General features: G+C 35.0%; 2 protein-coding genes across 2 annotated transcripts; one reads left to right on the top strand and one right to left on the bottom strand.

Annotated features, from left to right (window-relative positions):
* Positions 1 to 901: 901 nt before the first annotated feature.
* LOC123548340 (low-density lipoprotein receptor-related protein 3-like) lies at positions 902 to 7,421 on the bottom strand. Its single transcript, XM_045335528.2, has 6 exons — positions 7,226 to 7,421; positions 6,542 to 6,689; positions 5,627 to 5,850; positions 4,701 to 4,814; positions 2,650 to 2,878; positions 902 to 2,010 (listed from the first exon to the last, which is right to left on the bottom strand). Exons 1-6 carry the CDS (start codon positions 7,302 to 7,304, stop codon positions 1,893 to 1,895), a joined length of 912 nt encoding a protein of 303 aa, XP_045191463.2. The 5' UTR covers positions 7,305 to 7,421; the 3' UTR covers positions 902 to 1,892.
* A 2,380-nt stretch (positions 7,422 to 9,801) lies between these two features.
* On the top strand, positions 9,802 to 13,723 carry LOC128557895 (uncharacterized). The gene is made up of 5 exons (XM_053546519.1): positions 9,802 to 9,899; positions 10,490 to 10,531; positions 11,800 to 11,879; positions 12,324 to 12,386; positions 13,481 to 13,723. Exons 1-5 carry the CDS (start codon positions 9,881 to 9,883, stop codon positions 13,706 to 13,708), a joined length of 432 nt encoding a protein of 143 aa, XP_053402494.1. The 5' UTR covers positions 9,802 to 9,880; the 3' UTR covers positions 13,709 to 13,723.
* The last annotated feature ends 483 nt before the right edge of the window (positions 13,724 to 14,206 follow it).

Below are 14,206 nucleotides of genomic sequence, written 5' to 3' on the forward strand. Positions count from 1 at the left end.
GATTTTAGCTGTTATTGCCCTTTTTGACATAGAAATTAGTTAAGTTTCGTGTACCTTTCCAAATTTTGTCTAGACTGTTTGATTAGTATAAATCACCGGTTTGAGCTATATGACCAGTCTCTATTCACACATGTTTGCAGGAATAGTCAAAATCTGAGAAAAGTTATTTCTACTAATTTTTAGTAACGCAGTAAAACATTGAGTGGTTTTGCAACCAACAGCTAAAAGGTATTGCGTTCGGGCCTCCTGTAAGCTGTAAACTGATATACTGTGAAATCGTTTGATTTCGTTATCATGAAATCTCGTGATTTTGAACGTAACGGCTACTTCAAATGGATACGAATTCATGGTTTTTCAGCTTTTGCAGGCAAAATGAGTGGCAACTTTATCTGTTCGTTGGGACTTAATTTCATGGACTGAGACAACCATGAAATCCACGAAAATTCTCCAGTGAATATTGATGATTTCACAGTGTTTCAGGCGGTACATAGGTTGAGGAGCATATAGGTATAGGAAAGCTTCCGACCCTGTCACATAATATTCAACAAGAAAGTTTGATTTTAAAAAGATTTTTATTTGCGTAAACAATATTAGAAAACTACTAGTAATTATAAAGGTCGGGGGAGATTTAATTGAGAAACATACCGTATATTGGCTTTGTTAGCGAACTTAAACATAAAAAAATATTGTTTTAGTTTTTCTTTGATTTTAAATTTCCCCTAAGTAAGGCGTCTATTCTCAGGTTAAAACTTCTTCATTCTTCTATATATTTTTCCCACGTCAAAATAAGGCAGAAAAGCAAGAACAAATTGATTGAAATTATTTGGGGTTGTTAGTTCTCCGTCAAATGAAAAGGTAAAAAAAAAGATTGGATAAATACAAGTACTGGGATTTTATATTCTATTCATAAAATAAATGAAAATACAGAGAAGCCATTAACAAAAATTAATTTTGATACTTAATCACATATAGTAATAGAATTTATTTGCTTTGAATATAATTTTGGTGGCATGGTTCATTATCATTATACATACAGGATCATAAATTATACCCCGTCACTGTGCAGTCATACCATATCACTGGACATGTATAGACGGAAAAGAAGCACATGTGTAAAAGGTGCGTGTCTTGTCTTAAAAAAGGTAAAACATGTTAGTAAAGATATATATTGCAAAAAATAAAAAGATAATTCGCCAGCGAATTTATATAAATGCACTTCAGGTGTTAAAACATATTCTATACATGAGACTATGTACACAATAAATCTAGAAACTTCAAAAATTAAAAGAAAGATGAGCCTTGGAAAATGTGAATATAACAGGAGTACAAAATGTGTGTGTGGGGGTGGGTGGGGGCGGCATCCGAATACTATGTAGTTATTTGAAATACAAATACTTCTGTAAAAATGCGGCATGTATCTAACTAATGGTGCAAACTGACATAAATGCACTAGGATTCCGTATTTTCCCTGTGTCCGAACTTCTTTCATTGATATTCCCGACCTGGTAAATATATAATTCTTTGTTTCAAGGGAGTTTACAGGATTAGAAAATAGGGTAGCACTAACTAATTGGTAATTCTAGTAAAAAAATATTTAGCCTATTTCATAAGATTCATGCTTGGATGAAAAACTGAACGTATGTTGTTTAAAATGCTAAAAGAAAAGGGCTAGGGTTAACCAGTTTTAACATGTAGAAAAAAAATGTTCCGAAACGTAAAACGTATTATATTATTACTATAATGATGTAATGTAGTTGGATCTAATGTCACTAAATGTGTTGTCACTATAATTATGTAATGTCATGAATGTAATGTCAAAACAAAAGAACATTGAAGTCTTCTTTGAAATGACATTTTGACATTGGAATGTCCAGTTAAGTCACAGTGTGAAGTCACTCGTCCATGATAGCATCTTTTCTGGTGGATGTAGAAGCTTGTTCGTTGAACGTGACGGTACTGGAACCATAGTCTCCGGCAGCCTTTACAGGATCGCTGTACATATCTTGGTATCTGAGATAAATGAGAAAAAATGCACATGATTTATCTGGAACCTGTACAATAATAACTTTACTCAACAAGCATTATGCTTTATACTCAGTGGTGTCACATAGCAATCACATACCTTATCCCATACAGTAAAATTAGCGGTCCACGGAGTATGAAAATTGGCAAACAATTAAAACAATCAAGTACAAATTGACTGAATGTGTTTTTCTTCAACAGTTTCATGCAGTGCAGTGCATTTGCATGTTCCCAGTCAGAACCTTACAAGCCATGATATAGAATCAATGTCTTAAGCAACTCGTGACCATTTATTGACGAGCAAATGAGGGTTAGTTCTGCAGTCACGAAGCGCAGCGAAGTGTGTCAGCAAGTGATCTGTAACTTAATTATAAGTGGGTAGCCGTTGGAAACCCTTCATATTTCTATATCAGGAGACAACTTAATAATCGGATCTACGATTAATTAAATTAAAATACGCGAGTCTGACGAGAAGGCAATTATAAGAATTAAAAGTACAAGCCGATGTCCATTTCCATAGGTTCACTTGTACGTGCCTAATAACTCTTCCATAATAATCAATTTTCCATACAACCACGCTTACGTGCCTAATCGAATCTTCAATAATGACCAGTAATGTCAACCTACATGCCCTTGTAGTAGACTTTAGTGACCGGGTAAGTTGTAGAATAGGTTGTCTCATCAAAGACTACTTCCTCCGCCGTCAGAGGGCGCTTTGCAAACAATCGCCACCGGTTTTGCTTCCAGCACCAAAGCCCGACGATCACCCCAACAATGGCGGCGATAAATAGTCCGATGGTCAGCCCGATGATAAGTGGGGCATTTTCATTCATCTCGACACCATTTAGGGTGGGGTCTAAAATAAATTTGTACATGAAGATATAAGCATATCCGAAAATAATTCAATATCATTCTTGGTAATCTTGTAGAATAAAATAAATTTGAAATGAATATGCAATCTGATTTTCTCCCAATGATTTTAAACAAAAGCACTGCCTACAAACCGCAAATAATTTCAACTGAAGTATTGGTTGAAAACCATGAATTATAAACCATTATTTTACGAAATTTACCAACATGAAGAAAAACGAAAACTGGGATTTTACTCGTGCCAGCAACAGAAACAACTGTAGAAATTATATTTGTTGGTGTATTGTACTCAGTCATGTATATATCTGCAGCTCTCGGTCAGCCGTAAATAAATGTATACTGTTACGTTACAATTACATTTCATTACAGCCAAGAAAGTAGACGAACCCTTGCAATTACATATTTATTAGTTAAAGCTTTTATTGTAATACAGCAGCTGCAAATAAAGGTATACATTACATTGCATTGCATTGCGTTGCGTTGCGTTGCATTGATTGCATTACATTGCATTGCATTACATTACATTACATTACATTAGCAAAGACGTATTAATGGTGCAATTATTTTGACTAACAGCATTTTTAGAAATAAAAATATACATAAACTTCAGCTTTTTTAATTTGCATCCATGGGGAAAGGGGGCAGCCACAAATAAATGTCTACAATTACATATTACAAACTGCATAACTACAACTAAATTTCGTATACATGTTTCGGACATAATTATAATATACACCAAAGCCGGGTATATAGATATACACTGCAGATTTTATAACTTAGGGAATATGTACAATTACAATAATAGTATCTTTTACAACCTTTGGAAGCAGCAAATAAATGCGTACAATTACAAATTACATGTACAGTTACAAATTACGTAACAACAAATGACGACAGAAGAGAAACCTTTGTGTTAATTGTCTGAACATTACTGGAGCTTAATGGAAAAATAAGAACACTATTTAAACTTCACCAGCGCAAAATACTTTAAGACAATAATGATATAAAACAAAGAACAAGCATAAAGTCGTCACTGAATGACTTAAAATGTTACTACTTGGCGCATAAACATGGTTAAAAATCTTAAGTTTTTTAAGTGATAACAGAAAATCTACTTGTCTGCTATTCATAAATTAGGTTAAGGATCGTTTGTGTATCCATATTTGTGAATTCCTGCAGTTTTAAATTGTTTATAACAGATCTTTGAATCCTGTAACAAATTACAATTTACTTCAGTTTTAACGTCAATTCCCTGTGGAAATAATACCGTATTTCCTACATAACATGTACAATGGTGTGCTTTTCTTGTGAAAGTTAACTTGTACTTTTCCGATAATGTATAGATTTTGAAATGTCAGTGGATCAAAATGATTTTGTTGCATCTCTCCTGATAAGTCAAGATCAGAAATTCTGGTTTGACTAGTGATATAGCTTACTGCGTCAAGCAAGGAAACTTCCTGATTTTAAAATACATGTACTCATTTATTTTTTTTTCAATTTCACTTTTCTTAGAATTTACTATTCCTGGAAGCTTCAGTAAATGCTAACTACAGTTTTGCTCATAATGACTAATACTTTCCACTCAACGTATTAGAATGTCTGATTATTAGAAAATGTTTGTTTCTATACTGAACAAAGTGTATTGTACTTGGTCTTTCTAGGGTCGGGTCAAAAAGACAGTAATTATGATTTTTTTTTAATTACGATTAAAATTGACATACATGCCAAATGTTGCACCCCGACCCTAGTGATAGAGAGGATTGTCCCGTACGTGCTCCTACATCTATAATTGAGATATATAGACTTACAAACACAGTTCTCCTCGTCAGTGTTGTCACCACATTCGTCGTAAATGTTACACTGTAGCGAACTGTCTATACACACACTGTTGTTACACGCGAACTGATTCGAGGAACAGGGAGCTGTAACGTAAAGATAATTTAAGCCGCGCCTTTAGAAAACCAGCATAGTGGCTTTGCGACCAGCATGGATCCAGACCAGCCTTCGCTTCCGCACAGGCTGGTCAGGATCCATGCTGTTCGCTAATGGTTTCTCTAATAGCAATAGGCTTTGAAAGCGAATAGCATGGATACTGACCAGACTGCGCGGAAGCGCAGGCTGGTTCGGTTCCATGCTGGTCACAAAGCCATTATGTTGGTTTTCTCATGGCATGGCTCATTTAAGCATTATAGACACATATATAGGAAAAATAGCAAGACATAATCAGTAACGTGATTGTACAGCTTGTTCTGAGCGCATGTGCATTTATTGCAAAAATCATTACCACCCTCGGTCCTCATTAATCCATTTTGAAAGAGTTATGTTTGTTGTAAATTGTAGCTATATTTCTTAAAATTGCAATTTTTTACTTTATTTTTTATATTTTTTTGATTTTTTTGTTGAATTCCAATGACATTTTCATAGTATCGTAGTTATTATGGATGTCGAATTTTCTTGTAAAATTAATGTAAAATTTTAACAAAAATACCTTTTTGGACTTTCCATTAAAATACATACTGGCCATACAATTCAAAAAGCCTTTGCTTCCACCCTTGGAGACTTATAATATCAGGCTGGAATTTGTATATATAGAGACTATAAGACTACAATATGTCATCCAAGAGTTCAAATATCAGTCACTTTGTCCTAAACTCTACATCCCAACTATACACCCTTTTGTAGCAGTTCTTAAAAATGCATACTTTTGTTTTATTAACCTTACTGTTACCCTTACCTGTGGTTACAGCGACAAAGATGAAGTCGAACCCATGTCTGTTACCAGTAGCGTCAGTTTCGAAATACACAGTCATTGTGTTCGAAGTAGAGGTGTAGTTCGACTTAGACAAGGAGCCGCACAATGGACTGCTATTCAGTGTAGCGTCCGACGTGCTTGAACCGTCATGAACGTTGACAAAATCTACGCAAGCATTCTTTACTTCGGATTCCAAGTCAAAACGCCTGTTTCAACACAATAAGATCAAAACTATTTCAGTCATTTTGGCATTTTTTCTATTTTTCTTTCCAAAATGTATAAGTAAATTCAATCTGTAACGTGAATGTTAACAAATTTGATTGAAAATTGCTTTCATCTATCTGAATAGTTGAATAGTTAGAGAAAAAGATTTGTCTTTGCCGATCCGTTAAAGTAGTTGTCCAAATAAATTGATTCGTGCCATGAGAAAACCAACATAGTGGATTTGCGACCAGCATGGATCCAGATGCTGTTCGCTTTCAAAGTCTATTGCAATTAGAGAACTTCTGTTAGCGAACAGCATGGATCCTGACCAGACTGCGCGGATGCACAAGCTGGTCTGGATCTATGCTGGTCGCAAACCCACTATGTTGGTTTTCTCATGGCGCGGCTCAGTTACTTTTTAAAGCTATGGAGGACACATTCTTCAACCGAGCAAATATCGGAAGCACTTTATATTAACATTTGGTGTTGCTTTTATAAGAGAAAGTTATTTTAATCTTGTAAGTAATACAAACAAATTTCCTTTTTCATGGTTTTAATAATTTCCAACATTTAGTAGTACCGTACCAGTGAAAAAAGTATCTGACTTTTTTTCGCTCAGTGAAAAATACTTAGTATGTCTGAAATTACCAATACGTATCTCAATAATTTACAGAATATACTAGTGGTACTTACCTCATCAACAACATGACTTTTTTGCCCGAGTCCACTGTGACGGAAAAGTAGCATGCGGTGTTGGGTTCATAGTACAGGGAAGTGGACGATTCCAGCTTTCTGCTGGTTCCAACATAGACAGCTTTGTTGCATACTAGATTTAGGTAGTCTGTGAGGGAGATAGGTTAATGAATATAAATAACAAATTAAAAAATTGTAAAGTTAACAGACGAATTAAAGATCATGAAAATTATCAGTCGCTGACAAAACTCCAAACCAGCGACCGGTGACTCGTATATACTACCTACAGTTTTGGTTCCCAAGACACATGCGTATTCACGCCTTCATTAGTGTGAGCTTCAAGATATAAATTATGCATTGTTGAAATAAAACTTATTCATCAACACGAAGGTTTTAGGCCTAAACTTTATTAGAATCCTGGTCTGTAATGTTACCGATATCGTAATACTTGATCAAGTGCAAACAAAACATAATTTTCTGAAACAACTGACTAGATCTAATAAATTCTTGATTCCAAACATTCTCACAACAGTTTACGTTACTCTTACTGAATATTTTAAAATTACCTGAAAGGGAATTGTTCAATAATTCATAAACAAAATATAATGTGTTGTATACATTTCGAAAATATCAACTTAAATTCTCGTTTAATTTAATCTAATTAAATATCTACATGATACAAACCTCCATCAATTGATAATGTAAAGGATGGCAACAAAACCAACAGACAGACAACATTTAAACAGAGAAATATTCCTTTCATATTTTTTTTATATTTGTCACTTTTATAAATCGATTGTCGCCATGTTCAATCCTTGATCACGATTAGACACGTCGCTATCGGTTTGTTTATATCGTTACAGTGAAATTATCTGTGCACTTTATTGTAGCACGTAAGAGTTTAAGTATACCCGATAGCAATAGCTTTCATGACTATATATAACTTTTTACCAATAAATTCTTTTTTCAATTGTATAAAGAAATATTACATATCTGTCTTGGTCAAACCAGGTAAAAACAAAGTTAAACATCAGGAAACCGTTTTATATATTTTACATTTACGTTTTACATAAGTTCTCCCCCAAGTATGACTTTCAAAACACATTCATTTCATAGGATATAACTTGTGTTTTTTAAAATGAATCTTTATTTCAATTTTAGCACATTTCTGTCTTATCCTTGTTTATATTCTGAGAATAGCTGAATAGTCATGAATTTACTAAAACACCTTACTCCTTAGTTAGCACTTTGTCCTAAGTAAGTTGGTGAAGCTGGTAATAGGGCAAATATTCAGTTTGCGTTGATATCCACCTGAATCTCCAACTTACAGAATAATGGTTATAATATTTTTCATATCGCCCTCTCACACATTATTTCATAGGAAACAACAGTTCTGTCACATATATAAAACGATTTTTTAAAACTCGTTCTTAAGGTGTATTTTAGGTTAACTCTTTAAAAATGTGCATTTTTTTTTCGAAGCATATGTACGTCATGGGCGAATAATCTAACAATAAATAAACACAGGTAGCTACTAATAAACTTTGATAATGTGGCAGTTGACCTAAATCCAATCGACACTGTTTATTTTCCAATACAGGTAAATCCAATATTTGCTTTACAATAGATCTATGACGGATTATCTTTGAACATCCCTGGACTTATTGGACTCAACTGCCACATTATCAAAGTTTTTTAGTAATTCTGTGCACGTATTTTTTCATAAAATATGCAGTTGTTGTGCAGTTGATATGAAACTGTAATAAGTTATTTTGATGAGTCAATGAACAAACTTGGCCTTAAATATTTACTCATGTCTCTCTTACTTTTTCTGGCGGGGATGGGGGCGGGGAGAGAACACGGTGTGGTGGAAGAACATCATATGGAAAGTAAAAAATTTGAATATACCTGATTTCATTAGAACCTAAACGGGAGAATAAAGCCGTGGGACAAAAACATTCTCGTTGGAGACCCGACCTTATTTTTCAGTTTAGTAGAATTATATATATATATATATATATATATATATATATATATAGACTGTTTGAACTAATCTACTGGAAATATTGCAGGGACCATTTACCCGAGGTAAAATATACATTTGAACCTGCTCCTGTAGTGGCAATCCGTATTTCGCAGCCACTTGACTCAAGCAGCCAGTCGACTAACTTCCTAAATTCACTTTTCTTTGTTCTAATTTCAACTTCAATGTGTCTTATTTTTAGAACAACTTGCAGAAAATATTTGTGAAGGGGAAAATCATATTCTCTCTTTTTAATTGTCATTTCATCGCATTTGTCACTATAAGAATCTTTCACTGGTTCAAGGTGCGGAAGGAAATATCTGGCTGGAGGGTAACTGTTTAAGCGGTAACGAGGCTCTGCCGAGTTACCACGAAACAGTAACCCATCCATTCAGATCATTCAGTGTCTGCACAGGTAGAGGATGAATTTTGCACTCTGATGGCTGCCTTGTAAACGTACTTATCATGAATAATGGCATAATTTAAAACTGTGTAACCTCTAGGAATTGAAACACGTATCTTTTCATTCTGTTTTAAACACTTGAGACAATTGTTACATGTATATATTTCTGTCACAGGACTAGATTTCAAGAGTTCCTCCTTGATGCATATCAATAGTTTATTACCTATTGGAACTTAAACCGGCTTAGATACTATTTATTTGCATGTCCTCATGTTGTATTATGTACATAAGGCGTAAAATGTTTGGCCCGACCCTATATGTCTTTATGGCCTTGGATAATATTTTTTCCAACTTTTTAACTGCACTGGTTATGTTTTAAACATGGCCAGTGATGTTAGAGATCAACTGACTGATGCTTTAAAGGCAAACCCACCTTTTTGACACAAAAATAATTTCCGAAAAGTCTTCCTTAATAAAAAAAATCCCCAAAAGATATTTTACCCGACCTACCTACCCTAATTTTTTTAGCATGTTACCGGAAACAAAGATTTTTTTAGGCCTAAAGTTTTAATCTGGCTATCTAATTGCCCGATTATCAATTGGACGATTGGTCACATTTCATAGGTCACATTTCGCGGCTGGGATTTAAATCATAAAATTAACTGTGCCCTAGTTGACGTTACTAATATTGGTAAAGTGCTGATATGTTAGGTCGGCTTACCACAAGACACCGTGCTGAAATTTTGCCTACTGGTAGTTTGTCACGTAATTCCGTTTTTATTGTTTTCCACTAGAGCTCTCTTATCAATTTTACGCAAGTTAGATCTAGCAAATGTCATTTCCAACGGAGAGACCAGGGATGACGGACAAAATTGTCTGATACTCTTGGAGACTGTTTACAGACCGCTTCGCAATGCTTGCTCTGGCACTAAGTACTTTTTACAACTTCTACTATTTATATTGAAGCTTTATTGCTGATTCGCTTCATTTATAAGAAATAAATGTACTATATTTGAGCCGCGCCATGTGAAAACCAACATAGTCGCTTTGCGACCAGAATGGATCCAGACCAGCCTGCGCATCCGCGCAGTCTGGTCAGGATCCATGTTGTTCGCTTTCAAAGCCTGTTGCAAGTAGTGAACATTAGCGAACAGCATGGATCCTGACCAGACTGCGGGGATGCGCTGTCTGGTCTCGTTCCATGCTGGTCGCAAAGCCACTATGTTGGTTTTCTCATGGTACGGCTCATTTAGTTTAAAATTATTTATTTTAGCTCGATTGTAATGAAAGCTTCGATCTTATTTAAATCACTATCTAGTCCGCTTCCATGAGAAAACAGTACTGGTGTCATATGAGGTGTGCGCGTAGCCCATGTGACGTTCGATGCTCGAATACATAGCCTTAGCGTTGAGCGGTCAATGTTTTATTTCTAAGTTATTAAGATATCCGTTCATTTCAAACCCTTTGCAAGCAACGTTATGTTAACTCTCATTGTCTATTTATAAAACTATGTCGTTTGCAGGTCTTCCACTACTTCTACAACTAACGTTAACGACACCGTCATGTAAGTACTAAGTATATCATTTTTTTATTTTTTTAAATAAGGACTTTTATATAGTGCTCCCTGACAAATTTCGACTTAGTAGTTTAATATCTTGCCTTTTTATCCGCAAAATCTGAACATCTGTCAGTATGTCAAAAGCAAACAATGTCAATGTTCAACCTGTATTGACTCTTAGATACTTGTAGGGGTCTCCGTAGCCGAGCACTTCAAATCACTTGTCCCTCACCGATGTGGATTTTAAGCCCCGCATGAGATGAAGGATTCTTTATGTGTGGAAGTCATCCAGCTGTATTACGGAAGAGCGGTGGTTCTACCCAGATGCCCGTCCGCAATGAATTAAAGCACGGAGGGTTACCTGTAGTCTTTCTCCACCATCAAAAGCTGGAAAAATCGCCATATGTCCTAAATTGTGTCGGTGTGACACTTAACCCAGCAAAACAAAACAAACTAAAAATGAAAAGTGGAAACATCTTACTACACATCCATATATTGCACCTAACAAATAGGGACTTGGACATATACTGCCATACATCAATGTATGAGTTACCCTTGCCTCTACAGCTACTCCAGATTGTATGCAGGATACATACATAAATGTACAGTGGTGTGGACTAGGGCAAGTTAAAAAACTTCAAGATCTATCTATATGGTCATAACTTTGAAATGTTCTATGCTTGAACACTACCCAGTCACCTTATAACTTGTCCTCAAAATTAATGCTACCCTCTTAGGCCTACGATCACTACACGTTCATGCAGGGTATGTTTATATTTCCTTGCCACATGGCGTCAAACTCGTTCGAAAACCTTCCACACCTAAACATGGTTAAAATAGTGATATTATTAAGAGCGGACGCTGCTCAGTCATCTTATATGACCCTCTAGAGCTACCCGAGGGGTAGAATGGTCTCGACCAGGACCTATATATCTATACATAGATTAATTTAATAGTAATTAGTAACTTGAAATTACAAGCTACGTATCTCGTGAATTTCAAGTTAGTATCTTGAAAGTTCGAGTTAATAAATAACATTGACCCTTGATAACATTCCATAAATAGTAGCGTAATTTGAATGATAATGATAATATTTCTTTCCATATTGTAAACTGAATAGTGAAAAGGGCTCGTATTACTGGGTAAAAAATGTTTATCGCTTTCTGATTATATTCGAAAATATATTATGTATATCTATAATACTATTTCGGAAAAACTGATGAAAGCAGCACATTTTAGCATGGTTCTAAGTTTTTGATTAAATATTTTTATAGATGCTCTACAATGTTATAATTGCTCTAACATCGCCGATGTGAACGAATGTTTGACGATCACAGAATGCCGTGCTGGTCAGGTTAGATTTGTTTAAACTTTAAAACTGCAGTGAAAGAAAAATAATGTGTCCTTTCTTGAAAAGAAATTTAACTTTAAAAAAAAGTTTTTTTTTATATAAAGAAACACAATAGCGGAAGAATGTTCAAAATAACTAAGAGGAGGCTGCCATTTCGCCCGGTACACTGATTTTGCCAGATTTACACTCTTTTTCAGTCGGGCTAATTGCACACGCATGAATTTGGTACACCTACGGGATATGCCAAATAGCGCATTTCAGAGTACCGATCACGTGATCCGGTTAGCTTGGTGTTGTATGAATCGAGTCCATCGGGCATTATTAAAAAGTCAAATATTCTTCATTGTAGTAAGAAGAAATATTTCGTTCTATTATCAGTGAAAGTTAAACTTTCACTTTATACGAACATTGTCGCGTACGTTATTATTTAAATTGCTAAATTTTCAGTCATGTTATATGGACCGGACAGCATCTGGACAAACAAGCACCCTGGGATGTACAGATAATCTGGTCAGTAATAGTCATATAGCGCTCGATTATTTCTATTGGAGAGACCAAAACATTTTTGTGTTAGGATTGTTGAATGTCCTTCGTCCGTCTGTCCGACATTAACAATTGGTTTGTGAACTATGTAGCAGTCACAAGTTTGACACAATCTCAATGGGTTATCTTGACTCCAAAACAGGTCAAAGCATATAATTTAGATGCCATATTTCCTAAAACTGCTTTAATCAAATTTAGGCGGTCAAGTTCGAAACTTGTTTATCTGGGGTGAAAATACAAGACCACCAGATCAAATCATAGAAGACACGATTAAAATTTCATAGGCCATATTTTCTCCCTGGCATGTACATGAAACCTAGTAAGAATATTTGTAATTTTTGAGATATAAAGATTGTTTGAAACAACGCCTTTTGGGATAAAATAAAACACTCAGTAAAGTCATAGACAACTTGGTAAACTCTTATAAGTCACATTTCTACCTGACGTATATGGTCACGTTTGAAACTGCTATGGTCAATACCTACTCCACTCAGTCAAATCATAGGATAAAATCTGGCCATATTGTATGTAGTTTTGAAGTCTATGCCAATTCGAAGCTAAGACATACTGGGCTGCAGTGGCCATATTTTTTATCTGAGCCATTCGAATCCTGGTCAAGATAATTATCTCTGCATATATGATTAAGGTCATGAACAAAAAATAGGTCATTAAGTCAAAGTATAGAGAAATCTTATCAACACTAGAAGAAAATTTTGAAATAAGAACATATGCGAGAAAGAACTAGGTGCTATTAAGTCATACAAGTAATAAGATTAACATTACTTGCACTTGACAAACACAGACCGCTGGAAGACGGGGCTTTATAAAAACCTGTCTGAGCGTGACACACGGGTACGCAATGTAGAGGTATCATGTCACTCTTGTTTCATATAAAACACTGCTTGTTAATTTTCACTAAGCATTACAAATTGCGTGATTAGTCCGGCAATATCAACTGCACTAACTAAAATTAAGTAGTATACCTGTGATCTAAAATCAATTTTAATACCTGTCTTTCTGAATTCTTTAAAATAGAACAACATATAAGTTTTGTTTTAAAGCAATGCGGAGTAATAGGAGGTGCAGGTGGTACTTTGGTTGGTAGGGACTTGATGGAACGACAGACATCGGACTGTCATGAATGCTGTAGTACAGATAAATGTAATAAAAATCTGTGCGTTCATCTCAAACGTAAGTATGTAGCATTGTATGTGATTAGTTTATTGTTAATTCACCATGGTGGTATGATCGATTATCCTGGTGGCCAAGATATCAATATTATATATTAGAATGTTAAAGCGTAAAAATGATTGTCTTATAATTAGTACAGTCCGATCTCTTTGGGACTCGAACCCGCGATAAACAAATGGCTGCAATCTCTGTCTGACCACAAATTTTATAAAGTAGTTCTTCTCCTAAGCCCTCAAACTATTTTTTTTTTAAAAATCGCATAGATGTTTCTTGTTTGCCCAAATATCATAATCTTTCACATTAGCTCTAGCTCTACCAACTTCATTTCTTCCGATTGCCACCAGAGAGCGAGGCAGGTTTTCCATATGTATATATAGTTGTAGTGAAAATGTTTAAAATCTTTTTTTTTTCAGAAACTGTTAGGTTGATTTCAAAATACTTCATAGAGATGTTTTCTATTTTTCTAACTTATTATAGATAAGTTCTGAAACAAATTTTCCAAGTTATATGAATCACTCTCGACACCTCAATGCCTGGTGGTATCTACCGCCACAAGAGCATGAGAAAAAAGAAGCCAGCCTCCTGTTTAAAACTGA

The sequence above is a fragment of the Mercenaria mercenaria genome, chromosome 6 (assembly GCF_021730395.1).
Source record: "Mercenaria mercenaria strain notata chromosome 6, MADL_Memer_1, whole genome shotgun sequence".
NCBI classification, from domain to species: domain Eukaryota; kingdom Metazoa; phylum Mollusca; class Bivalvia; order Venerida; family Veneridae; genus Mercenaria; species Mercenaria mercenaria.

Coding starts and splice junctions, on each gene's coding strand:
- LOC123548340 (XM_045335528.2), bottom strand. CDS start 7,304: ATGAAAGGAATATTTCTCTGTTTAAATGTTGTCTGTCTGTTGGTTTTG. Junction 6,690..7,225: donor TACATTATCAATTGATGGAG/GTTTGTATCATG, acceptor TCTCCCTCACAG/ACTACCTAAATCTAGTATGC. Junction 4,815..5,626: donor CTTTGTCGCTGTAACCACAG/GTAAGGGTAACA, acceptor TTTACGTTACAG/CTCCCTGTTCCTCGAATCAG.
- LOC128557895 (XM_053546519.1), top strand. Junction 10,532..11,799: donor AACGTTAACGACACCGTCAT/GTAAGTACTAAG, acceptor ATATTTTTATAG/ATGCTCTACAATGTTATAAT. Junction 12,387..13,480: donor TGGGATGTACAGATAATCTG/GTCAGTAATAGT, acceptor TTTGTTTTAAAG/CAATGCGGAGTAATAGGAGG.